Source organism: Chelon labrosus (genome assembly GCF_963514085.1).
Source record: "Chelon labrosus genome assembly, chromosome: 5".
Lineage (NCBI taxonomy): Eukaryota > Metazoa > Chordata > Actinopteri > Mugiliformes > Mugilidae > Chelon > Chelon labrosus.
In genome coordinates, this window is record NC_140341.1 from 22,798,243 (window position 1) to 22,825,684 (window position 27,442).

At 40.1% G+C, this 27,442-nt stretch overlaps 1 protein-coding gene across 1 annotated transcript in view; it reads left to right on the top strand.

Moving 5' to 3' along the window:
• thsd7ba (thrombospondin, type I, domain containing 7Ba) overlaps nt 1-27,442 on the top strand; it is a 125,052-nt gene that overhangs the window by 43,762 nt on the left and 53,848 nt on the right. Inside the window, exons 6-10 of the mRNA XM_084545149.1 lie at nt 4,568-4,768; nt 17,372-17,563; nt 19,673-19,904; nt 23,149-23,264; nt 25,081-25,213. Coding sequence (XP_084401275.1) covers nt 4,568-4,768; nt 17,372-17,563; nt 19,673-19,904; nt 23,149-23,264; nt 25,081-25,213 — 874 coding nt within the window. The remainder of the gene's footprint in view (nt 1-4,567; nt 4,769-17,371; nt 17,564-19,672; nt 19,905-23,148; nt 23,265-25,080; nt 25,214-27,442) is intronic.

A 27,442-nucleotide genomic window follows, 5' to 3' on the forward strand; every position in this document is an offset into this window, starting at 1 on the left:
AAGAAGAAATGTGCTCTGGGGGAAGACACTACATGCACAAACCTCAGCAAACGAAAAACAGAAAGAGAGCACACCTGAAGTTCAGCTTTCAGGCCCCAGGAGGGTGAAAAGCATATCAGCAGATAAGATGCTTCCCGTCTGGGTGTGTATGCTTATGTGAAGTGTGAGCGCGTGAGACAGCAGGTGCACTAAAGTATTCAGCACACTCGCGCCTTCTCGATGTTCTTGTCTTTTTGCACAGGTGAAAGCGTGTCATATCTGACTGCTTGAGAGAGGCCAGGCATCGTGTGTGCAGTGTAGTGTGCGTTTCAGTCAGCGTGCTGGCATTGGCGGAGCTGTTAGTGTGTTAGTGCGCTGCTAAAAGGGCAGCATGACCTCGTCCCCGCCGTGAGTAAATGTGCATGAAAGCGCCCCGGGGAGCATCTGAAGTGTGGATTGTTCAGGTCAGTGCCCACACTCTCCAACACTGGATCTCTATGGGATGAGCCGGCTCCTCACAGACCGTGTCATTAATATATTTCAAGCAGTGGAAAACACAGCATCTGCTGTTTTGCACAGGGCTCTCTTGTGGCACGCTGTCTTTTGATGGCATTCATAAAGACTCAGAGTGCATAGCAGACAGAATAAAACCAATACAAAATCACTCGCAGTGTGCTCTGTTGCCTGAAATGCAATGAACAGCTATTGAGAAGTAGCGCCTTGTTATGATCCAAGTTGTCTGCCTATAGCCCTTGAGCTGCACAGAATTTCTTGCTCCCGTTGAATGTGCACTTAGCCTTTATGTTTCACAACATCAGAATAAACTGTGATCCGTCTCTAACGTAAGGGCCCGCGGGATCCCAGTTTTCAGGTAGAGGAGTCAACCAGCCAAGATGCTTATGCTGCCCCAGCTTTGCTTTCCGGAAAATTACGAATTTAAATTGCCTCACAGTAGCTTTATGTGCTTTTCACTTTTTTTTTCATCATATATTGGCCTATCACATTTTGCAGCTATGTGGGGAAAATGAATTGACCATGGGAGGTTAGTGGATAAAATTTTTGTATTGTCACAGAGCTGGAGGGAGGTGTATTTCTATACAACTTTGTGCTAAAAATCACAGGTTGACCATTGTTTCCCTGAAATAAACCTGGTATGACCAAGAAGTCTTTCAATTATTAATATCCATGGGGGCATGCCCAGCCAAATTGTTTTTTGTGGTTTGATGTGAGTAGCAGCAAGTGCTCTGGGCAATGCTGCAATCGATCCACAATCTCTTCGCTCTGCTCTATACTGGGGCAGCATTGCTCAGATCAGGCACCTGAACTGGTGCCTCACACCAATAGATGGCTGAGGGATGTAATTTGCAGAGTGGATGTCCAGGGGTTAGACAGGTTCACCTGTGCAGAGAGAGAATGTGGGACCTTTCCGCCATGTGTCAGAACCCCCGTAAAATGACTCAAAAAGAAAAGCCGCCACTGCTCTAGTGTCATGGTCATTTACCGGGGGAAGTGCGAGAGCTTAGAAATAGCATTTTATCCTTCAGGTTTTTACCTGCAAGAAAAATTTTCTGTGTCATCTGGGAATTGGACAAGCTTGGTAGTCAATAGAAACTATAGATTAGACCATGAGATGTCCGAACAGTAAGGATCTTTTCTTGATGAAATAAATATTAACTTGGAGATAATCGATTTACAGTGGGGAAATTAAATCAAAATACGGGACTATTATGTAATTATGCGTGATTAGGTAACTGGCTTAATGATAATGATTGTGTCAAAAGGCTGATCATGTTATCGGACAGTTTTCTAATCAGTATGCAGGCTATCTTGGGAGCTGTTGCCATTTTTCTGTTGAAAACAGATTAAAAAAAACAAAAAAAAAAACAGCATATCTACAATGTTTCTTTGGGCACGTATGATCAAATATAACAAATAATGTGGTTATGTGGTGGTCTAAGATGTGACTCAATGGGAAATCACTCATTAACAGTCCTTGCTGAGATACATACATCACAGCAAGTTGAGTTAGCAAGTGTACATATAATCTGTGACACTTTTTTAACTGGACAAACACAGTAGGATAGAGATGATACCCAGATCCAATCAGATAACTTGTGCTGAACTGACTTGAAGTATACACTATAAATCCATCAGAATATTATTTTTTTCATACAATTCCAACTACCATCAGAGAATGGACATGGGCCTTCTGGGGGTTGTTCCTAGACCGTTTTTGTGTGTGTGCCTTTGTAAGGCTGCATCCTGCTGGGGATGGCTGCTGCCATCAAGGAGTGTCATTGCTATGGGGTGGGGGTGCCTTGTCTGGTCTAGGTGGGTGCTACATGTCTAAGTAACATCCACATGAATGCCAGGTCCAAACGTTTCCCAGCAGAACATTAAGTTGTCACAAGATGGTCAATGTTATTCACTTCCCCTGTCAGTGGTGTTAATGCTGTGGCTGATCGGTGTATATCTCATAGATAATTCAGAGTAGTAATAGAATTAGTCAATGAAATACATATTAAGAAGGCCTGAAAGAGTTGGTTTAATCTGTCAAAGCACAAATCTAGTGAAACGACTTTAAAAGTTAGAAACTACCCTATTGATTTTTCAGGCCCTTTGATTTCGGTCTCTGAGATTTGTGTTAAACTGGCAACATCATGCTGTTTTCCATTGTTTTTGTCTTATACTTTTGGAAAAAGTATACTTCTCTTAGTCTACTCTTCCACTTCATCAAACAGCACCAGCTGTGTTTTTCACATTTTTCGTAAAACATGAACAATCATACAGGTCCCGCCCCCACCCCCCATATGTGTCCATATAATCCATATGAAGTAGTCTGCAGTGTAGCAAATAAAGAGTTTGGTTAACAGCTGAAGGATATTAACAAAAGCAGGGACGACGACATCTGGTCTTATCCTGTGTCAATGAAGAATTTGCAGTGACTATCCCTGATGGCGATATGCAGTAGATTCAGTTGACGCGTCATTCTAGACCATGTGACGTCTGCAGTTTTAGACTGACTACTGTATATTTGTCTTACTGCTTGCCAGTGGAAAGCTGAGAAGCTTCACGACTGACGCACACTGCAGGCAGGATTTCACCTCACTTCATTACTTCAAACTGCAGATTTTGACAGATTCTTCTTCAGGCACAAATATTTCTATCACTACCTTCCATTTTCAACACGAAGCAAGCACATAATTCAATTAGGATAGTTTCTACTTCACGTAGAGTCAGGTAAAAGTGCACAAAACTATAGATGCTAATAAACAAGCATAAGAATTGATAATTAGTCACTCAACACAAAAATAAATATGGTGTCAAGTAGCTGAGGTCATTTAGAGAGGCACCAACAGAGGGATTGAAGTATTTTGCTTCATTTTATTACCGTTGGTCCCATCGTGGACTCGACTCAGCCCAGGAAGAAGACCTTAAACTAGTAACAGAAACAGCAGCAGCAGTGAAAAGAAAGTGAGACTCAGTAATTGGAAAGACAGGTGCCGTTGTGAAAACTACGCAACTACATCAGCTTGACCTCAGTCAGTCACACTTTTCCACTTCTTTAAGAACCTTCTCCTTTGCAGTGCCATTTCACTCATTATCTCCTCCAGCTCACCTGGAAATGGTGAACAGGGTCTTCTGGTAGCAAGGAGCGACAGATTTTGGTTGCAAATAGATATGCTAGTATTTTCCTGATGGAACAGCACATATATTCATATGTGTTTATTAGCAGCATTTATACCAGTGGAACCTGCTCAGTTTGACAACATGATTCACGTGGACTGGTCGAGCTTTGTGAACAGCTAGCTAACCTGCTTGCCACCACCCACATTGTTGTTCTTCTTTTGGGTTAATTGGCAGTTGGCAAACTAGTTTAGACGTGCATCACCACCACTTACTTGCTCAGCTAACTCTGGTTATGTGTACCCAGACGCAGTTCTTATCAGAATATGAGTTTGGTATCACACCATTGTACAGTCCTACAACCAATCAGAGCCAAAATTTCATCCCAACAGCACTTAGATGATGTGGATGACTATGCCGCTGTAACTTTTGATCTTCTTCTTTGGTCAATCACCCCATGGAGCCCACCCAAACAATCTGATTGGCCTGGCAAGTCTTTGCCCAAATCTCAGAACTGTTCCCTCCTTTAGTTTCTACAAGATGTATATTGTTGACCCAGCAATACCCGTGAAAATCACGTGTCACAATATCATCATGTGTAAGGCGTGGGCATGTATCCTGGATTTCAGTCAGCTGCCTACTGCGTACTGTGGAAAGCTCCTGGTTGGGAAATTAACCCTAATACATAGATTTGACCCTAACTTACAAGATATCTCATTCACTGCTAGCCAGATTTTTGATAAATGATAACTGTAACAAAATAACATTGTTATCTGTTGTTGTAAAGACATTGAGGTGGCCTGGCTTTTAGTAGGAGGTGCAGTTAAAAAGGGGCCTAAACTGCTAATCACAGAGATAATGTCCTGTAAAGATCACACGTTTACTGCATGGTACAAACAAAACACTGGCCTCCCTGATGAGCTTTTCTGTACCTTCCCTCTCTCCGCCTGCTTTCCGTCAGGTTTCAGACAGAGGAGGAGAGAAGTGTTGTGGGAGTCCAACAGCACTCTGGGGACTTGCCCTCATCTGACGGAGTTCATCCCCTGTGAGGATCCCGTCTGCTACCTGTGGCAGGTGCAACAAGAGGGAAGATGCATTCCCACTAAAAGCTCCTGCGGCCCTGGAACTGCAGTCCAGAATGTGACCTGTGTCAGCGCTAAAGGTAATTTACCAAAGAAACACTGTTCACTCAATTTAAAATACCTCTGAGTTAATGCTCTTTCAGCCACTAACACCTACTTACATGAAAGTTTAGCATATGAAAAATGTGTTAATTTGCTTTCACAAGAGAATATATACCATTATTTGTCATGTTTACATTTAGATTTATACCCATTGAACAAAAATGTGTAGTAATGTGTTAATTAGGAACTTTTAGAGATACTGGTAACAAGCTAGTTCTTTTCCTGTGTTTCTTTGTCTTTACCCTCAGCTACACCAGTTGCAGTTTCATGTCTCATTTCATATTCTCTCACTTACAATCTAACAAATAAGCATATTTCTCACAATGTCAAGCTATTTCTACAGCAAAATGTCCCCAAAGTATTTTTTTACAACATAATCTTAGTGATAAACCATCCATTCAACCATCAAAGATCGTTGTACAACTTTCACCCATATTCCAAATTCTTCTACAGAATAAAACACATTGATTGATCCTTAAAACATACCAGCCTTGAAATGACAGTTGAGACTATTTGTTATATATTTTTATTCTTTAAAATGCTACTGATTATAAACCTTTACACCATGAATATAATTCTTTGTCTCTGTACAACTAGAGATACAAGCAGCTGTAAACTCTGTCTGTGTTATTATAAATGCAGCAGTGTTGTGGTCTGGAGATGTGGAGTTATCAACTGCATTGTGATGCATAAACTACCAGGTATAATGTGATCCATTGTGCTCAGCCATATCATCATGTTGGGTGATAGGAACATCAGCGTTAACGGAGCATGCATTATTCATTAGGGACCATCGCAGAGTTTATGGGCACAGAAAACATTGGCCTGATTAAAAGTCAGACTCACAGCTTCCTACCAAGCATTAATTGCTCATCTCCATAGATTATAAACCTAATTGCACCCTTTTTTCATCCCTGTTTTATTATTCTGTCACAATGGATCATGTGTATGTTTATCAGGAAGGCAGTGGAGGGTCCAAATACATTAGCCAACAGGAGAGTGTAATGAGTTTTGACAGGACAGCAAAGAATGGTGGAGCTTTGGTGGGTTTGAGGAAAAAGGCTAATGAAATTATCTGCTGTGAATTTATCGTTAGTGAATGTTGACAAGTTTGTGGCTGTTACTCCCTTAATTAGCTTATCGGACTCAAGCATGTTGGGTTATTTTTACACACAGCCATGGCAGTGTCAGGGTCAAGTTGCTAAGTGATGCAAACTTCTCCAGTGAGTAGTTTTTCACAAAATGCCACTGTAGACCAGAAGAAAAACATCGTGCAAGCCTTGGTAAGAATACCACAATGACTTGTGTACTCGTGCATTTGAAAGAGGTGAGCTGAAGTGAAAAAGTATCACATTTTGAGCCAGCCTTATCCTGGTATAACTAGACTTAATTCCTATTAGAATACGAGTCTGGTAAGACACCATTTCAACAGGTACACAGAAAAAAAACTGCATGCAGTTGAATAACAACCAACAACCAATCAAAGCCATTTTGTTGTAAACAAATTCAACTCCATGACGCTCAGTCGACATGTATGTCTACATTGCTGTCACTCTTCTGTCCATCTCCACATAAAGCCCACCCATGTGACCATGTGATTGGCTTATCACATCTTTGCTGGCACATAATGAGTTCCCAACCGAGTGGTTCCAGATCCGCCACCATAAATGTGTGGGCAGGGATGTTGGTCTGGTTCCAGGCTTGATCAGACTGGGAACAGAATTTAGCCTTGGCAGTATTTTGTGTGGAGTAGCCTCATTTTTCCCCTAAATATGCACCACAATATCAAGCTATTTATATGAGCTAAGCTGTGGATATAAAGTTGGCAGTTGCGCCAAATTTTCAGGACCATGGACAGCGCTGTTTGCCTTGCAGCCCAGTCAGATGAGCTGTTCCAAGATACCGTAAGTGGGCTGACACTAACAGGTTTAAAAGATTTCTCTCTGTTCCCCCCCCGCACTTTGATGGTGACCTTGAAGCCCACAAGGTGGACAGGGCCATCTGGCATTTTCCAGATTTACCAGATTGCCATTTCAAACCTGCATATATTTTTACGTCCATGAACATAACTTAAGTATTCAGTAACGTATGAAAAAGGTCTATTGTATGAAGCATTTTCTATATTTTAGAAATACACTTTTTTCAGAACAGCTCTTATAAAATTGAACAATAACTGAGGAAATGTGCTTGGCAGAATGGTGAGCCTCTTGCCAAGTATTTGACAGTGATAATAGTCTAAATTCACTTTATTCAAATAAAATGCACCATCTGTCTGCTTATTACACCTGACAAAACCCACACAGAGTAATACTGTTAAAACTGTGTGGTTTTTTTAAATTAAATTAATGGCAGAAACAGATGGAAAAGCACATAATTATATAGACAGGGTACATTCTGCTGTTATTATTATTTTTCTCCAGCACCTCTGTGACCTCCTTTGATCATGGTCAGGTTTCTCTCCAGAGAGAGTACGCGTTTAGTTGCTTCGCTGTTGTACTTGACATATAAATTTAGTAGACCTTGGAGAAAGCAGCTGCTAATTGCCAGTCTGTCTACACATTCACATTCAAAACATTCAAGCTCTCCTTTTCAGCTGTTACACAAGGAAGGATGATGGACACTGTGCACATTGTAAAGAAAGGCATAAAGGCAAAACACCGGACTAATTGAATTTAAAGTCATTACATGTCAGGGTTTATTCACGACCTCCATTAGTTGTATCCCAAGAGGATTCTCAAATCACAAAATAACCCTCACAGTGTACGCACATAACTAGTTTCAGTTGAAACTAGATTTTACAGTGACTTGATGTGTCCTTGTCTTACTCTTCACAGATATTATGCCCCTCAGAGTAAGCCTACGAAGTTAACTCACTACAAATGCCAATTCATTTTTCACAAACTCAACACTGATCAGCCACAACATTAAAACCACTGACAGGACAAGTAAATAACGGTGACCATCTTCTGACAAAACAATGTTCCGCTGAGAAACTTTTGGACCTGGCATTCATGTGGATGTTACTTAGACATGTACCACCCACCTAGCCCAGATCAGGCACCCCCACCCCATAGAAATGACACTCCTTGATGGCAGCAGCCATCCCCAGCAGGAAGCAGCCTGACACAGACACACACATAAAAACGGTTTAGGAACAACTCAAAAAAACATCAAGAACAGCACAAGGTGTTGACCTGGCCTCCAAATTCACTAGATCCCAAACTGACCAAGTATCTGTGGGATGATCCACAGAGGCCCCTCCCCTCAACCCATAGGACCCAAAGGCCCCCACTAACAATATTCTGTTGCCAGACACCACAGGACACCCTCAGAAGGCCCATGTCTATGCTCTGATTAGTCATAACTGTTTTGGATGCACAAGAGAAACCTACACAATATTAGGATGGTGGTCATAATGTTATGCCTTATAGGTGTATGTAGCTTTTATCCAAACTTTGGTTAATGATTATCCTTTGTATTTCATTAAATCTAGTGCTGCCGTTTTTTTTACAGTCATTTTTTAGACTGCTTCCACAGCTCGGTGGAAAGAGCAGCAGGGGTCTGGAGCTGTTGCAGAAGGAATGTTTAGAACGACTGTGGAGAATACCTGCATGCATATACCGCTGCTGCCTCGGTTTCAATCATCTGTGCTTTGACAGGGTGAGACAGGGAGAGAGGATGGAGTGGACGGACAGGTAGGAGTGACACATCAGCAGAGATGAAGGGGTTGTTTACGATAATCCGATATGCTGTCATAAACAGTAACCACCTGTCATATTTGTGGATGCACATACATTACTTCTCTACAGTGGTGCCTTACCATGTAACCATACATATACATTAGCTGAGCTGGCTGTCTTTGTCTACAAATTTTGTGCTGCTTTTAAGACGTTGTTTTTCAGAGATATTTATAGATATAAAGTGAAAGGTCTCTGGACATACCCTGTACACACTACAGATGGCTCTGTTTGATAAAAGACATTTGTAATCGGTAGAAAGTCCCTAAGTCACTCAGTCATTCTATGCCAATGCTGTTGTCTAGTTTTAGTGTAATTTGAAGTAGAAGTTATTTTTTTCTCTCTTTGATATAAAACCTTTTTTTAAGTTCAAATCAAGCATATCTTTATTTAATGAGACTGGGTTTACAGCAGTGACGTGTATTGGCTTAAATTAATTTACAATGTGGTGAATCCTTACAGTTATGGCATTTGAAGTATTTTTTTTAAATGTTTTCTAATGAAATTAAATTCATGAAAAAAAAAGAAAATAGATGCTTCATTGGCCTATAAAAAGGGCAATTAACTTTCTTGGCTTACAATCAATCATTAAACAGTCTTCTTTCAGTACATAAATTGTGGACCATGTTTGAATGGTTCAGTTTTTCCCAATATTGAGTTGAATGGAGCACACATTTACAAAGACTTCCCATGTGTAGCCTCTTTTAATGCGGCAAATGATATACTGGAGACATCGGAAAAAAACAACCTTAAGCTACAGAGATAATTGTCAGTGATCTTAATGCTGTGTATTTTTATTCTCAGCTAGAAAAAGAAACTAGGTGTTTGAGCTGGCAGGTACGGTTTAGGATTCTAAACCTCAACGACAGGTGCCCCAAAGAGCTGCCATATTTGTTTCCATATTTCTCCGTTTCCATTTTTCTCCCTGAACGAGTAAGCATTTTGTTTCCAATTTCCCAGCATGAAACAACTCTGCATTCCCAGCCTGAAGACGGATGAAGTTATATGAGGAAAACCTGTGCCCATGGAGAGCTATAACACTTTCCCAGCAAACTTTATCTGAGATTTAAATGATTATATTTGGCTGCTCAAGCAATCAAAAACACCCCCTATCATATAAATGCCAGGCTGAGTTGCTTAGCAAATACATACATACGGTAATTCCTAAAAACCACTCAGGTATGAATGAAATGGAATTGAGTGGCATGGGGTGTTCAAGGACATTTTGAAGCTCAGCCAGGAGGATGATCCAGAGAATTACCTATGGGAAAAACACTGTTACTTTTATGAAGAAAGTTCATCAATCAGATGCATTACACAGTCTGGACACACATCTACTTCACTCCTGTTAATCCTTCTACTCATTTGTCATCTACCATCTGGTCCACTTTAGGTTGCATAGATAACACGTTCAAGATGTGGAGAAGACCTTAGTAGCTGTACGCGGTAATGCGTCCGCGTGCACTCCACTGGAAATTCAGTATTCCTATCCTAAGTTGTTACACATCAATTCCTGCATTGGATCCTGTGTAATAAGTGCACTCTATGGTATAAAATGTAATAGTACACATTTTTTAATTAAATGTAACATGATTACATTTCTCAAGCTTGTGGTAAAGTCCTAATATAAGTAATATAACAGAGTCAAGGCCTTGTTAAAATTTCTGTGTTAATACATGATGTGTGGAAGTGCTGATTGGCTGAGCAATTTTCAGCATTAGTATAGTACAGCTGGTTTAAACCACTAAAACTAGAGATAATACACAGGTCATTGTATTGTTCTCATACATACTGTCTCCAAACAGGAACCTACACTGTGTAGGCTGGCAAATGTATGCAAACTCACTAATAACATCAACAAACACTAATTGGAGTCAGGAGAAGCCAATCAATGAAACTAAATTAGAGTGGGTTAGAGCTGCTTTAACTTATAATCAGCGCTCAGGCCTTTTGAGCTTGCTGTTTACAAGAATCATCTGCTGATGAAACATGCCCCGCAAAAGAGCAGAAACAATAAAGAATCATTGTTTTTCATGAAGCTGGAAAGGACAACGGAGCAGTCGCTCATAGAAATTCATTAGTTCACTGACAACAACTTCTCTATAAGGGCCCCTAGCTTCATCCGGTGAGCCTTGCACTGTTGGCACTTGTTGGACAGTTGTCATCGGTATTGAATTGGCGGCAGAATGTGTTGCAGACAGAGATCGCTCTGATTGGCTGTTCAATTAGAGAATCAGTGCAACTGAACAGAACTGGGAGTAGACTAAATAACCAAATTCACAGGGCATAGAGAAGTCTCTTCTCCTTTTACATCTTTATTTCATCCAAACAACAAGACACGAATACTTTCACAACGACATCCGAGAATGAATAAAACGTATACCAACTGACCACCGTGATTCAGGAAGTCTTTGTAGACCTTCCTAGCTTCCGAGGGCATTTATCAATACCAAGTAATCTAAGTACTTGAGGACTTGGTGTTTTGGACAAGTTGGACAAGTTTGTTCATTTGGTAATATGGAACAGTAGCGTACTTGATGACTCCTGCAAAAGGCATCCTGGGATAGCTCGCGTTCCCAAGTACGCACAAGTTACCTCCTCAAAGTTACTGCCTCGATCCTTAACAAAACTGGCAGGGTGGGAACATATCCAGGGATTCGGACTGTACTTGGTCAGATTCAGTCTTTGATTTGGAACAGTACTTGGGCAGCGACTGCTGATGTCTGAAGTTGACAAGAACACGGGTACAGGCAAGACCAGATATTGAGAAACACCCCTAGTCTCCCAGCTAATAGTAGCTGTTCCAGTTTTCCGGTCTTTTGCGCAACCTCAGAATGTATGTGCCTGCTGGCCAGTGACACTGACAATGTGAGGTGATGTCAGAGTTGGTCTTTGTTTTTGGTAGTTCTTTGATGTAAATGGAGATAATTTCCCACTGTTGTTGTTTTCCCCATAAGACAGAATGGCTAAGATGACTCCAAAGGCACAATGCAGAGTGCTCCGAGTGGTAAACATGGATCAGAGGAGCTGGTTCATGAGCCTCCCTTGTTCATAATTGCACGGTGCAAAAAGGAAGCAGCTGCAGTTTAAACAGTGTGTGCCTGAAGTTTGCCAAAGAGCACCTTAACTCTCCACAGTGCTACGGTGCTGTCAAAAAGTTTTGTGGACCGATGAAACAAATGTTAACGCTAAACACTGAAGAAAGTCTGCTACAAAGAGAATCCACCTTTTGTCCCGGGCCGGGTCAGAGCCCAGACTTTAATGTAGAGATAATGTGGAATGAGAGTCACACAGACATCCTGAGAGTGTCTGTGAGGAACAATGGACCAAAATTCCTTCTTAATGCTGCGCAGGTCTGATCTGCACCAACCAGAAACATGTTTTTTTGATGTTTGAACGGTCACCTTTCCACCGGCATTGTGATTATTTAATGGCTGTTCAGTGAAGACACAGGGACTGGATACAAAGTGTACAATTATCAATCTTTTTTCTGGCTGTTGTTGACTCTTCTATTATTTCTCAGAATTTTGCAGAAATCGATTTACTCCATGAGATTTTGCCGAGTTCCCCTTCAGATTGGCTAATGTTTGAAATGTATTATTTTCTTTTTTTACATGATTTTTTAAGTGCATTTTCGCTACAGGATATCAAGATTTCAGTCCTCACTCTATACAAAGTCCATTTTTCCCATTTCACTCAACATTATTATCTTATGGGTCAGCTGCTCCATAACATTATATTTCACTCACTAGTTTCATCTTGGGTTGGTGGGTCTGGCTTGTACCCTGTCTTCGTGATTGCCTTTATTACAAGGTGCTAACAAAATTTTGAACAGATATTTATCTTCTCTTGAGACAATATTTCCAGTCATACTGCCATAATACAGTACTTTACATGACTTGGGTATTTTATATCCCAGAATTTTTACAGTACTTAAATGAGCTGTCTCCTAAAACTCTACAGCAACAGGGCAGAGCCAAAAGATATGTGAATGATCTTGTCCAACATGGCATCGCCGTTGACTTAAATTTACTAATTTTAGAGGTGACAAAAAATCTCATTAAATTCTTCCAGCGGTCCTCTCCAAATACTGATGATGTTGTAGATTGTTGTGTTTTCCACATATGCGACCTTTCTGTGAGTTAGGATCCTACTATAGCTCTAATTATTCCATTCTTCTCTAGATTTGCGTTGGGTTTTACTTCCTTCTCATAAAAATCCCTTAATTTAAATACCTAAAGTGGTACTGGTTGCAGAATGTGAAGTTTAGTCTCATCTCCTGAACTGGAAATGTATTTTTAATAAATAAAAAAAATATATATATCCATGTTTGAGTATGTAACTGTAACGGTGTAAATGTAGCTGTGTGAGTTAGGATTTTTACATTTGCTTCCATACTGTATTCTGCAGTTACTTTATTGGGCTGTAAACTAACCACAAAAAGTGATGTGTTAGCTTAACCCACTTGCTTTTTGCCCGGGGCTTACAGAAGTTGTTTTGACATCTCTCGCAGCTCCCTCTCTCTGCACAGTGACCATTCACACCAGTCCCATTTCTCAAACTAACTACTGACCACAGGGCAGGCTGACTCAATCATACTGGGCGTACCTGTGACTGACAGCTGACGTGCCAGAATTTTACGCCTGTGAGTGCATGCTGACTAGCCTCCCTAAACCTGCAGACATTTCTGAACCCAACAACAATAACCTAGCTCAAAATGATTTCATTCAGCATGATTATCTCTGCTGAAGTTACCGGTCAGCAGGGTTCAGGTGATGATGTGCTCAGGAAAAAAGCTGTCTGTGCGACCATGATTATGAAGTTCTAACATTACATATTTGACAGGCAGATACCCCCGACATTAACTGACCCAGGTGTCTGAGCCCACTTCGATGTTCACAGTGATTTTGTCTAATTTACGTCGCTACTTTTGCAACTTTTGCTGTAAAAGCTCTCTACGCAGAGTAGATGTGATTATTAACTTTTAAGCAACTACAAGAACTTTTTCTTTTTTTATTATTTTTGAGTATCTGCCAGAAACAATGAAGAAGATTAATTGGTGGGTGGGCGAGCAGAATAGAAATCATGTTGAAATTGCATGCAGAAGTCAGTGATATTATATCTGAGTAAGAGCCCTAGCCACAGATCCCTGTATTAATAATGCAGAAGGACCTCTAGGGCAGCCATCTATTTGCAGATCCCATACATACGCATTCATACACACATACACAAGTTTTGACATCAGGCAGACAAAGTTTTCTGAGTATTTTCTTACTTTTGTTTGCTAACGTTCATTAGTCCTTTGTGATTTTCAAGAGGAACGTATATTGATGAATTGCTTATTTTCAATTCAGCCTCCAATTCCAGTTTACACAATACTAAGACGAAATCTAAGCTTGTGAGATTTTAGATAATGTCTTTGTTCAAATACGGGGTTAAAGAGATGCCAGCCGATGCCAATGCCAGATAGATCTACTGCAACTGATGTTTGTTAGTGAATGCATTGCACTAAACTGCGCATTTGACTCTATCTTTATTACTACAGTATGGCTACCAACTTTACACACGTGATGAGCCAGAGCAATAATTTAAAACGGTCAACAGACAGTTTCATAGGTGTCCCTTTGCAGACATTAATGAATCACGTCAATCAGAATTGAGTATTTATCCTGAGCATTTATGATTTAGTTTATTACAAATGGAAAACAGTGGAATCATGGAAGTCTAGCCCATGTAGAGCATAATGGGTGGAACTGGCAAACTATTATTCGCATGCAATTTCTGTAAAATTTACAGAAGTGAAAGGTGTCCTTAACTTTAGATAAAACGTTATACTTTGCGGTTCCTATCTAAAGTTTTTAGACATAGTCTCACTGTATCTCATTGTCCATTTTCACATTGTAGGTCTCAGAGTCCATCCCACTAAATGTGGGTCAGTGAGGCTTTTTCACAGGAGAGCTACAGCGCGCACCCTGTTTCATCTCATGCTCATGCTGTATAAAACATGCACACTTGAAATAATTACCTGGTGGGAGCCACGATGAACTGCGACATTGAATTCCCACACAGTTTAAAATCTTACTGTCAGTTCAAAACAATTATGTAAAATATCACTGCAATTTCCATTCAAGTGCTGAAGCCCCCGAGTCTTTTCTTAGGTGCATTTAGAGATATATGATTACGGGAAAAAAAGAATAATTCCTGGTCCCCGAGAGCTAGCTTTTAGTTTCAAATGGAATTTTAGTGTGCTTTACAACTCTAACTCCCATCGCCATCCTTCCCCACTTCCACACTACGACGCAAATGTTTGAGAATAGTTTCATCCTCAGCTGGAGAACTCTATCTATGGCCACTTGCATCTGTACTAATGAAAGGAATGCTGCATCCCATACAGTATCCTGTGGCTCCTCACTATCAGTCCCAGCAGACTATTTTCTCCTGTTGTATACACAACAGTTACTTTGATGACTGGATATCTGTGATGCTTTAACTTTGAAGGCGAAGGGTTTTGAAACTCCCCAGGGGAATCTTTCACATCTGTCTGATGAGGCGATACTTAGGTTTGCTCTCTCTAGGTTTACTGCCTTCCTCTGTTTCAAGGGTATTTGCCTGAAGACGAGAAAAAAAAAAAAAAGACAAATTGATGACAAACCTGCCCGGGGGTTATTATTGCTAAACCGTATTCCATGATGTTGTGGCAGAGTTCAACAAAGTTAATGATACTGTTGAACGTGAGTGTATATCCGAAAACAATGCTTCAGCTGCTGCTGGCATTGTTTTGACATCAGCATGGCATCCCTGTTCCTGAAATTGATCTCTCTCTCTCTTGGACAGAGAAACCTCAGAGAAATCTGAGTCCGACAAAAATACAGAATTTAATTTATTTCTGCAATTATGGTTTTTAATCACTCACAAAAAAGCCATTATTATGAAGTACACTAAAGAGAAAAATGCTCTGTGTAGCTGAAAGAAGAGTTAACTGGGAGCTGTGATGCATATTTTATAATATGGCTGCAACATGAAGGCTGAGGGATAGCTTCAGAATACCAATGGGATCACCATGCAATTTTCTTTAAATAAAATGAAAGTCTATTGGTTAGACAGATTTTTTTTTTCACTTGGAGAGGATGCTTACTTAGGTGTAACTGTAAAATTGTAGAAAAAAATCTGTTCGCCCCAAAGTATCAGCCAATATTTGAATCAATACAGAAAGAAAAAGAAAAAAAAAGAATTGTAGGCAGAATTTACTGATACATTAATAATAAAAACAGGGAAATAAGGAAATAAAGATTGTCATGCTACAATCTGTGACAAACAATTTAACTGGCGATTATTTATTATTTATTCTATTCTTGACTGATTAGTCTGATTATATCTGTACCTAGTATTAACACGCAGCAATGACATGTTCTCATTATCCCATTCCAACCATGCAAACTGCTTCTACGCTTGCTTTCTTTCTGTGTGATTAGAATGAAAACCTGCTCACTTCTGGAGGTGATTTTGGAGGTGTTAAGTGTGATCTGGATCACAGTAATAGTAACAGTATAGAGCGCTCTTCAGAGCACTCAAAGGTGGTTCATAGAAAGATCATAGAAAACAATGCAATAAAACTTACAGCCCAGAACGTAAATCATAAAGCAATCCTGAAAGGTGATATCTGAGCAGTGATTTAAACATGGGTAGACTGGTGTATGCCTGATGTGTTTGGCGAGGGCATTCCTGATAGGAGAGTAGCTTTGGAGAAGGCTCTGTTTCCTCATGTTCAAGGCTTCGTCTCTTGGGGTGGACAGGAATTGGGAAGCAGAGAGAGTGGAGGTTACGGAAAGAAGTGTGGTGCTGAGGGAGGTTGCTGAGGTAGTAGGGCTTTTGTTTATAGGCAGCCTTGTGGCTGAGGAGAACTTTGAAATGCATCCATTTAGGGACAGGAAGTCAGGGAAGCATCTGGAAGATTGTGGTGATGTTGTCACGGGAATGAGAGTGAGTGAGGAGTGGAGGTTAGAGGATATATTACAAAGAAAAGGTCTGTTGCACTGGTCAAGTCTGGATGCGCTGAGGGTAAAGTTTCTGCAGCAGAGAAAGCGAGTGGTGGAGCTATGTTTGATTTGACTGACGTGCCGTTCAAAGGTGGCTGTCAGAAATGACTCGCAGGTTGCGGGTTGCATTGAGAGGGAGACAGAGTGAAATTATTGATGGTGTGGCAGAAGTTGTGTGGTTTTTGGTTAGAGGTATGGGACCAATGAAGAGCATGTTGGATTTATTACAGTTTTGTTTGAAGAAGTAAGCTGGCATCAATGATTTAAGTTGAATCATGTGGTTACCCAGAGTGGAGGGAGTTGCTGTGCTGAATCTGGTGGAGATGTGAAGCTGCCCGTCATCAGTGTAACATGAGGGCATATAATGTTATCAAAGAGGAGCATGAATAAAAGAGGACAAGCACCATACCCCCAGAGGTACACTTGCACAAAAAAGCAATGGAGCAGGAGCATCTGTCGATATGGACAAAATGTTTTGAAAAGTATGACGTTATGCACAATCTGTTGAGATCATTTTAACCTGTGTATTTTATGTATGCATCAACCCCACTTTAGTCTGTTTTAGTCCGATCAACCAATACACAACAATGGTTATACTTTCTATGGACTCAAACACACTTGTGATTTTATGCATTCCTCACATGGACTGGGATTTGACTCCCAGGGTTTTGATGCCACTTACACACGGCTGTTTCTCCATCTGATAGCTCTCTGCTCAGAGCGAGAAAACATGAAGGGTCTCTTGATTCAGCTTGAAACCTTAAGGCTGATGTCTAAATTTCGGGTTTTCTTATCTTGCCTTCTTCAGGGGAAGATGTGTCCAGCGACCACTGTACAGACGACCCCCCACCCACAGAAGAGTCCTGCGAGGTGCCCTGTCCTGCGGACTGTGTGGTTGGCTCCTGGTCTCTGTGGTCCGCCTGCTCGCACAGCTGTGCCACCAAAACTGCAGAGGGCAGACAGAGCCGCACTCGCACCGTGTTGGCCATCCCAGGGAAAGGTAATCCAACTCTCCCTCTGACTTCTCTCACTGTTTCCCCGTCCTGTATAAATGTACTTAATATGTTTAACGATACTGGGATGAATTTTAACTCAGGTTTTCTGTTGATTAGGTTTGATTTTTGTCATACTGAGCACTTATTTAGCTGTGTACACCTGGTGGTATGATAACAAAACATGCATCAGTGTTTACCAGTGCAAAATTTAGAAAAGAAAGGCAAGAGGTCAAGCCTTTAAGTGTCTGGCACTACCAGTTGTACTAGATGACAGAAAGTAGGAAACACTACAGCTCAATCGTCTAAAAAACTTAAGTTACCTTTTTCTTTAATAGAGTGACTTCCAAGATATATTGTTACTGTTACTAGGAATCAAAATGAGGAGCTCCCTGACTAACTCTAAACTAGACTCAGCAAATAAGAAACAAAGATTGATTGAGTCTAAGGCTTTATCAGAGTGGTTTCAGGAACTCTGGGGGTTTATTTTGGCTGTTACGACTCCAGATTCTTATTTAACCATTTTTCATCTCGGAAACATTTGAGGTCTGAGTTGACCATTCATTATCAGGGGCCCCTCCTCTGGCGAGTATCTCTGCAAAACACCATTTGTTGCATTTTCAAGTCAGACGGCAGGGTCTTGGCAGCCCACTACCGCCCATTAATCCCTGTAACTAAATGCAAATCTGCAATAACAGCTGATGAAAGAATCTTGCGGCTTAAGCCAGGTTCCAAACTACATTGTTTATTACATGTAGCTGGCTATCTGCTTGCTGGCAGAGGTGTTGTGAGTGTGTCTGTGTGAGATAGAGAGCGTGTGTGAGTGTACGCTGTTTATATCCCTCCATGTTTGTATCAGTGTGCGACAGCTGACTATGGAAGAGCAGGCGAATGCAAAGCAGACTTTAAGGCGCAGGTTTATATTTGGTTCTGGTACACTGACAAACTTATTCATGCAGATCAGGAAATCATTGTTCAATTTCATGCTCTTAATAGTCTCCACTTGTAATCCCTCATCAACTAAACTGTTCTTCACTTTACCTCCATTTAGACTGGACCACACTGATTAGTAACCATGGAGGGCTGATGTCTAAGTACAGCCTCATTGCACCACTCTTGAGTTTGCGTGGTGTGTATTTGTACACATGATTTTGTAAATGCATTTATGTAAGATTGTTAGTGCGTATGGTTGTGTACAGTATGTGGTTTCATGAAAGACACAAAATCCATTAAATCATAGACATAGACTGTATAAAGATGGACAGTGGAACAGCTCCTCAAAAGTGAAGCCAAAGCAAGTAGAGCTCCCCCTGGTGACTGGCTGCAGTATAAGTCATAAGCTCCACCTCCTCCATGTTAGTGGATGGGACTTGCGGTGAACTAAAACACTAAAATATTACGGGTTTTTTTTATTTTTTTCATTGATTTCTGTCATTTTAGGTAGTTAATATAATGTTGATGCATGTTGAAGTGTAAAAATTTTTGGACAAGTGTCGTTTTAGTTAGTTAGTTGATGCTATCGAAACAGGATGTGACATAATGGCGACTACCAGTTGCCATGCCAACTGTATGGCAACTGGGAGACACTGTACTAGTCTTTTCAACAGTTTTCAGTCTTTATGTACGGCTATTTCCTCCGCTGTACCCACACTTGTTGACAGTTTTTTTTTCATGTTTTTGAGCAATCACTGTTACAAGTTTCATCCTTAAAAATACATGTAGTCTGGCAGACAGTTGTGTTCTCAGATTTAGCTGCCGTTTTGTACTGCCGCTGAGGCTGTGTATAGTAATAATGTATGTGTCTAAATAATGAATAAATGTACTGGGACACAGACGGCAGGAGCTGGAAAAGTTGTGTTGTGGTAATGGACAGTTTTTTATTGGACAAAGAATTCTGTCACAGTCACCTTCCTGAGTTTCTGTTCAGCGAACCAAAAAAAAAAATGGTTTGTGTGTTAAGCTCCAGCCTGTGCTTTAGGTGAAACTGTTTTAATTTTTGTACAAATGTACCCTGTATAATGCCACTGCCGTGCTTGACTGACACTAGTTTTAACTTGTTGACATGAGCACATCAAAATGCTCAAATGCTTGACACTTTCCTATGTGTTGGTGTACAGAAGGGAAGACATGTCCAGCAGCTCCAGCCCTGGAGGAGTGGAGAGTTTGCAGTGATCACCCTTGCATGGTATTCTACTGGGAGGCCTCGCCATGGGGACCCTGTATTGCAGATACCTCTTTGGATCTTAATGGAACCGGCTCCTGGAATGAAACCTCTAGCTGTGCTGTCGGAGTCCAGATCCGCAAAGTCAGTTGCATGAAAACAAATGCTGGTCCTGTCATAAGTAAAAGGTGAGTTCTTTGCTCGGAGGCATCCGTTTTGATTGTGTATTTTTGTGTGTGGCAATGCATTATTTATTGCAATTTTGTGTTACTCCAGTTCCAATTCAATTCTCGTTTATACTTTCCATATTGGTAGGCAGGCACACACATCTGTGAACTTTTCAAAGAGTAAGATATTCCCTTCTTCCTGTTTATCTCTGGCTGCCGTCGAGCCAGTTATGCCTACATGCTGTCTGCATTACTCTTACAGATTTACAGCTCTCTGAAATCTAAATCTAGCATCCTCCATATGTTTTGTCACTTTAGTAATTCAACTTCCGTGCGCAAGTAGGTCTGAGTTTTCGAGACAACACTCAATCTATCGACTCTGAACATAGTCAACAACAGCTATAATTAGTTTGTGGAAAATTGCATTTTTAATCACAATATTTTCTTCTTTCCTCCATATCTTACAGTTCTGTTTTGCTGACATTTAGATACCAGAAAATGCGCCCTCAGAGAAGCAAATGGTAAATTATGGCTCAAGAGTAAAAGAGCTTTGTAGAATCAAAAGAACGATGTGATCATGTTTCTCTTAAAGAAAAACCATTTAAGAACACCGTCTCCCTTTCCTAAAAGCCTCTTACTTTAAGCTACTGTATGCTTTTAGTTACTGACAGACGACCCACAGGAGTTGGTACATTGTGAAATTATATCCCCAGAGTTTTGTGCGATGAGCAGTTTTTTCTTTATACTTTTCTTCTGTGAGTTTAGTGTTTCTTTTTTTTCCCGCAAACTTGGGATTCATTTTGCTTATGCTCCACCATTATCTACTCCTCTTTCAGCTATAGAGTATCAAACCCTGCTAAAGGCCTTTGTGCTGTCATTGTAATGATGTTATATCCCACACCAGGAAGACAGATTTATAAATAATTCACAAAGTTTGCCCTTCTTTAGCTCAATATATTATTGACAGGGCCATAAAATGGATCATGGAGAGGCTTTTTTTTTCTCATACTCGTCCTGTCTCCCGCCACAGCGGCCTTAATGAAAGCTGTCATTTCTGCTCCACCAACAGATCTCGTCTGTTGGTACCGTATGCTGTGAATTCAATCACTTCTTTGCCATTCATACGACTGCCGAGGGTTCATTTAATGGAACAGCTCCTAACACAAAGCCCTGCATGTTGCTATTCATCATAAATGATTTTGACTGTCAGTAACAAGTGATTTAGTGTGTGTTGATCCCGCAAACACGGGCCTTCCTCCTGTCCTACCAAACTATGCTGCTCAAGACTAATGAGCATTTCATTGGACAGCGCAGACGTGGCATAACTTATCAAATCTCATATCAGAATATTAGTAAGACACTATAATAACAACCTTTTCCTCGACTGAAAAAGGGCAAGATCAAAGTCAATAGGAGAGCACAGATCCTATCATTTATATTGCTTTAACCTTGTTTTATCTCCAGCTCTAGCTGAGATGCAGAAATGACCTTGTTATTTCATCTGACAAGTAGATCCCTCTGAATACAATTGATGTTGCGCTGCTTGAGAAGGGTCACTTGAGTCAGCAAACATCTAAGCATTTCATGCCGTGCAGTAATCTCATCAGTGCGCAGTGGCTCAACAAAAGGTTAGTGGGGTATTCTTGGTATCAGTACGGAGCCCTGAGGAAAGCATTAGATGGATTTTCAATTTGATGTCTGCTCCCATTTGTCACATATTGAAGATGTAATATTTATCAAACTAACCTAGGCTGTGGTAAAGAGATCTGAAAAACCTAATCTAACTTTTTATGAACAGCTTCACCACATAATCCTTTTGCTTAATGATAAGTGTGAATCATAACATTAGCACTTGTTACAAGAAAAACACAATGGATTCAAATATTTAAATATGTGCATCTTGAATTATTAAGTATTTAACTAATTTTATGAAAGGGAATAATTGGCCATTTGACTGCATTTATAAAGAGAAAAGGAATAATGTGTAAGAGACCTTGAATGTGTATGTCACAGCTCGGCCTTGACTGTAAGACCGATTTCCTCGTTCTATGCTAACCACACAATATTCCCCCAGCTGCTCTTTTGCGCTGCCATGCCCTCTGGCATACATCCCTGCAAAGACGGAGAGAGAAGATCAGGCATAAAGCAGGGGAAGGATGGGTTTTTATGTATCTTGCCTCCTTATGCTTTGGCATACTTTGATCTCATTCCTGTGCATGCTGGCTTTCTGCAGTCAGTAGGATGTGGCTCCATGCTGGGTCTCTAGTGAGACCTGGATCTGGTTGTCGGCCAAAGGAAGTCACTCGATCGGGAATGAAATTTAGAAGTCTGTGTGTGCCTGCGTGTTTGTGTGTTGAGGAGGGGCTGCTGGCTGCTGGTTGATGAAGACATCAAAGTGTATGTCTTATTTGATTTTACATAGCTGCGTTAATCCGCACCACTTCAAGGTTGCACAGCGCACAAAATACAACGCAGCCAAGGGGTTGTTACTGATATGTTACACAAGATATATACTAGCCTAAATGGAGAAGAAATCCATGATCATTTTCTTTTTTAGAGAAGTACATTTTTAAAAGTCAGTGAGATACTCTTTAAAACCTGGTAATTGTGTCTGTTGCCTCACAGGAAATAACTCCTTGCACGTCCTCACTTTTTTCATCTTTAATTAGCAGCCATGTTTTGATTGATTTTCCTCCTAACACTCTCTCACTCTCCTCTGTGGCAATAAAAGACTACCGTGGGTGCTCTGTGCATGCACATAGGAAGATAAATGCACACACCTGGATGTTGTTGTTTTCCCCTGCGGCTCCCAGGTGATGAGAACCAAGATTGTGTGCTAGAAATCAAAAAAGACTGAGGAGAAGTTTTCAGTGACTTGTCACGATGAGCAGCGCCTTTCACATTTGCCCAATTGTGGAAAAATATAAATATATATATTGATTGCTGCAGCTTAACCATAACTGGGATATAAAATTGAAAAAGGTATAATGTAGGTATTTTATATTTTTTTTTCAGGGCAATGTTTGTACCCAAGGGAAGCCACTGAATCTGTGACAATACAGTAAATTTCTTTATCTGTCCACCTTTTGCCTGAGCGTGCAGACAGGGGCACATGTAATCAATCATGTGTTCTGTTGGGAGATGTGTGGTGTCAAGGACAGGGCAGTTGTTTCACTGTCCTCTTACCACTGAGACGCAGGACGTTTATCATTCACCGCCTGGGGGATGAAGAGAATTTAAGACCACCGTTTGTCTGTGTGTTTAGGTGTTCAGATTCCTCTCGACCAGAAAGTGTCCGACCCTGCTTGCTTCCCTGCAAGAAGGACTGCATTGTGACACCCTTCAGCGAGTGGACAGCCTGTCCATCAACCTGCCTTCCAGGTAGCTCATTGCATCGGTTTCCTTGATCTTAATTTAGAAATGCTTGACAAATAGCTTCACAACATTTTAAGTATTTTCTGGATATTCTGATCAAGGTATTTTTAAAAGGGCACACTGCAAAGATGCATGATACCACTTTTTGTCTGGCTAAGTTCTTGGTTTCCTACATTTTTTTGATGCTATGGTCCTTTGCTGGGTAACAGAAAATACATTTTCTTGATTAGAACAGACTCAGAACAGTCCGTTCTACAGACGTGTCCACTAGTGAGCAGTGAGATTATTCGGGAACTCATTGAGACTCAAAGATTCCCAGAACCAGCTTTTGCTCAAAAAGAGAGTATAGCATTTTGCTACTGGGATACTAGCATGGACTCTTTTTATAGACATTATTGAGCTTCGCCCGAATGTCTTCCAGGTGGTAGTAAGTCAAGGTGGAATGTTTAAAATATCCGCTTATTTTACATCTGAATGCCAACATATTTGCAGCATTGAGCCGAAACACCTTCATTAACAGTCAGCTTATAGATGCATTATTGCTAACTACTGGAACCGCCCAGCTGCGCAGGTAATGAGACATGATAGTTTTGTTGCTGTAAAGTAGCGCTGGGAGCAATATTTGCAGATCTGTTTTGCGATTGCAACTGTATGAGTGCAGTTATTCAAGTGGTATCAGGATAGCAAATGTTAATGTTACAAATGTTGCCGATAAAGTTGGAATAATTTTGTTTTCGGACACAGTCCTCTGTTTATTCCCATTCATACACATCAGTTATATGTTTGGAAGAGACTGATCAATAAAGTTGTGAGACGATATACACTCTTCTATCAAGATTTAGTCACATTGTCAGATAAAGGAAGTCAAGTAAAAAATATTTTATTCCAACTTTATGGGCCACAGTGTATTAATGTGTAGTTGTATCAGTCAAAACAAAAATGCACACATTACAGATTCAAAGACTGTATGTCTTTGTCTTAAAACAATACTTGTATTACGTATAAGATCTAAAAAGTTACATTTCGTCTTTATTTCTAATAAGAAACTTGAATTTAGATGAAGTGCCTTCTAACCACTTGTATGTACAGTAAACAATTTTGTCAGTTCCAACTGTTTTCAAACCATTCAAAACAAGGTTTCAATCTGGTAATAGTGTGAGGTGCAGTTAGCTTCAGTGCCATTTAAGAATATACAAGTTGCCATTTGAAATGTGTTCAGTGTAGTCACTGATTACCTTTAATTGCAAATGACAGTCTTAACTGTCCATTGCATTAAGCTGACACATCAAGAGGAAAATGAATATTTAATGGCTTTCAATATGTGTACTGTCGTGTCTTGGAAATCAGAAAGTGTGTGATTGTTTTCAGAAGAACTGAGCAGGCCTCTCATCTCTGTAAATATGCTGTAGTCCACCGGGTCTGTTGATGATGTAATCACTTTCTTAATTGCACCATTTTCAATGTTTAGTAATTAGTGTTGTGTAATGAGCCTCGGATCAGGAGCCAAATGAAGCCATTATAGCGTGGTGTGTCCGAAAGCAGACTGCAGTGAAGTGGAGGACATCACACCCGCAAGGGCACGCTAATCAAGACCAGATCAATTCTGAGACCACTTGTTTTTTAGCCGTCTCTTTGACGTATTAGACCGCGCTGGTGATATCGAGCCTTCATTTGCTTGGTTTCCCAGACATATGTCGGCCGTTTGTCTCGGTATCGTTTCACGTTCTCTTCCTCCCTGAAGTTGTTCACTTAAATTCACCTCTGCAAATAATCTGCCAGTGAACGCGGCCTTTTTGTGAAGATTGTGTTTCATGTTCGACAGAAAATGCGACCGCCGCCACGCAGTCTCGATACAGGACCATCATTCAGAAGTCTGCTAATGGAGGTCAAGAATGTCCTGACACGCTGTACGAAGAGAGAGAGTGTGAATCATCCCGTGTATGTCCAGTGTATAGGTAAAGCACTATTTATAATGAACACCTCTAATTTCTTTCTGACGTTAACTTAATCTTTCTGCTATATAATAGCACAAGGTGAGAAGTATAAGTGTGGCCTATTTTTGAATACCCAGTGTCAAAAGGGTGTGTTAATGCTGTGAAATACTTGAGATGTGTAACTGAGCTGAGAGCTTAGAAGATCCTAGTAACCTTGTACTGTACAAAGATTTAGTAGTACAAGGTTAAAGTAATAAGAATACATTGATAGGATTTCAATGAAATAAAAATGTCAATCAGAATGTTAAAGATAAACTTGGAAGGTAAAGCTCAGTACGTATAGTACTCTCATACTAGTCAACATGCAGTGTTTCTAATGCATGGCTGCACATTGCACTTAATGATGTAAACTAACTCTTCACTAAGTCCCACTCCCAGCTGGCTGTTGCCACACTTGCAAAGCTTTCATACACACCATTTAGAGCTGTATAATTGCTGCAATAATACTTGTGCAATATCAGAGAGAAGGAGACGGAAGGGCTACAGTATACTGTGCATTTGAGAGTTAGATTGAGAATATATTTGCCACTTAATGTAGAAAATGTTTCAGTATAATTTAAATGATTGAGTTATATACAAACACATATACATCCCCCCCCCATTCATCAATAATGGGGAAGTTTAGCGACCTAAACCGCACCTCAAGAAAACGCAAGCATATTAAGAAAATGTCCTGATCAATTTGACAGCACGTGCGCCGCACATACTCATAACACCAGCGAATACAGAAACATGCTGCAAAATGAATTGCGTATGTATATGATGGTGCTGAGTATTTACAACATGTGTGTTGTCAAGCTGATGATCTTACTTTGCTTGTGTTTTTTCTGTTTGCATGTGTTCTCTTAAGGTGCAGTGCAGTGAGCTCTCTCAGCCACCCTGCAGACATTTACAGGCAACTCGATGTTCTTGTCCCATAAGACTGGTTAATATATTGTTTTACATGATCAAAATTATGTTTTAGTCATTTGCTGACAAAGCTTAAGTCAAACTTAAGTTAGTTTTGTTCATAGACTGCTTATTTATGTACAGTCTGACTATGAAAAGATTCAGTTGTGTGTCAGGTCGTCCAAACAGTTTAATCCACCATCTCTCTTCTTGCCTTTTTGGCTTTGGAAAAGCAAACAATTTGGAACTCTCTCTAAACTTTGAGGATATCTACTGTCTGCTCATTTCTTTTTCACACCTTTTTAGTATTTTCCCTTGTCCTGGAAGCTTGGCAGGCCTCCTAAGCCTAGTTGCGGGTCCTAACTGGGCAGTAGCAGTTCTAAAAGTAGATTATTAGTTTTATTTAGATAGCTGTTAAGATGTTAACGCTATTTATTTGAGAAGCCACAACTAATACTAATTAGGTTAGGGTTACAGATTCAAACTATAGTTAAGTAATGATTCATATACAGTATTTGGAAAAAACAAACAAACACTGTTTACTATGACCGGCAACAGGATTTTTTGCTTTACAGTTTAGATGTCGCTGACAGACATTCTTATAGTTTTTCTTTTCTTTCTTTTCCCTCTATATGACATTCCCTGTTTTTAACAATACAAACCATGAAAATTAGGTCCTAATTAGTTGCAAAATAAAAGCCTGTTAGAATTGTTTAAATTACAAACAGATTATGCAAATCAGTTAAAACAATATTACATTAGGAAATTACATATATAATGTAAACGAGTCATTTAATTAAAAAAAAACATTAGTCTGAGTTAAAGTATTTAAAATAAGTGTTTTACTTTAATTGTAAAGCAACCGATTGTACTGAAAAACAGTCAACCTCCATAGTGTCTCAATCTCTACCCATCTTTTAAAGTCAAGGAAGCCAATCACCACTATCTCACTGCTAATTCTGTACATTACAAGTATATAGAATTATGTAAATGCTCTTAGAAATTCAGTTGAGAGTTCTAGTGTGACTTTATAATCACCACAATCTAATTTAAGGCCTAGTACATCTCAATCTGCCCTTTAAATCAATAGAGAGTACCCATATGACATGACATGACATTCAGTTTGAAAGGACATTCAAGCAGTTTACAACAACACAACTTGTAACATTAATTCATGTTTCCAGCATTATCCTCAACAAGCACCAACCCAGCTGGCATTTTAGTGGCCTTCATTTAATGGCATATTATTTTTAGCTTCATTAAAAACACATGAACGAGAACACCAGTTACAAACTAAAAAAA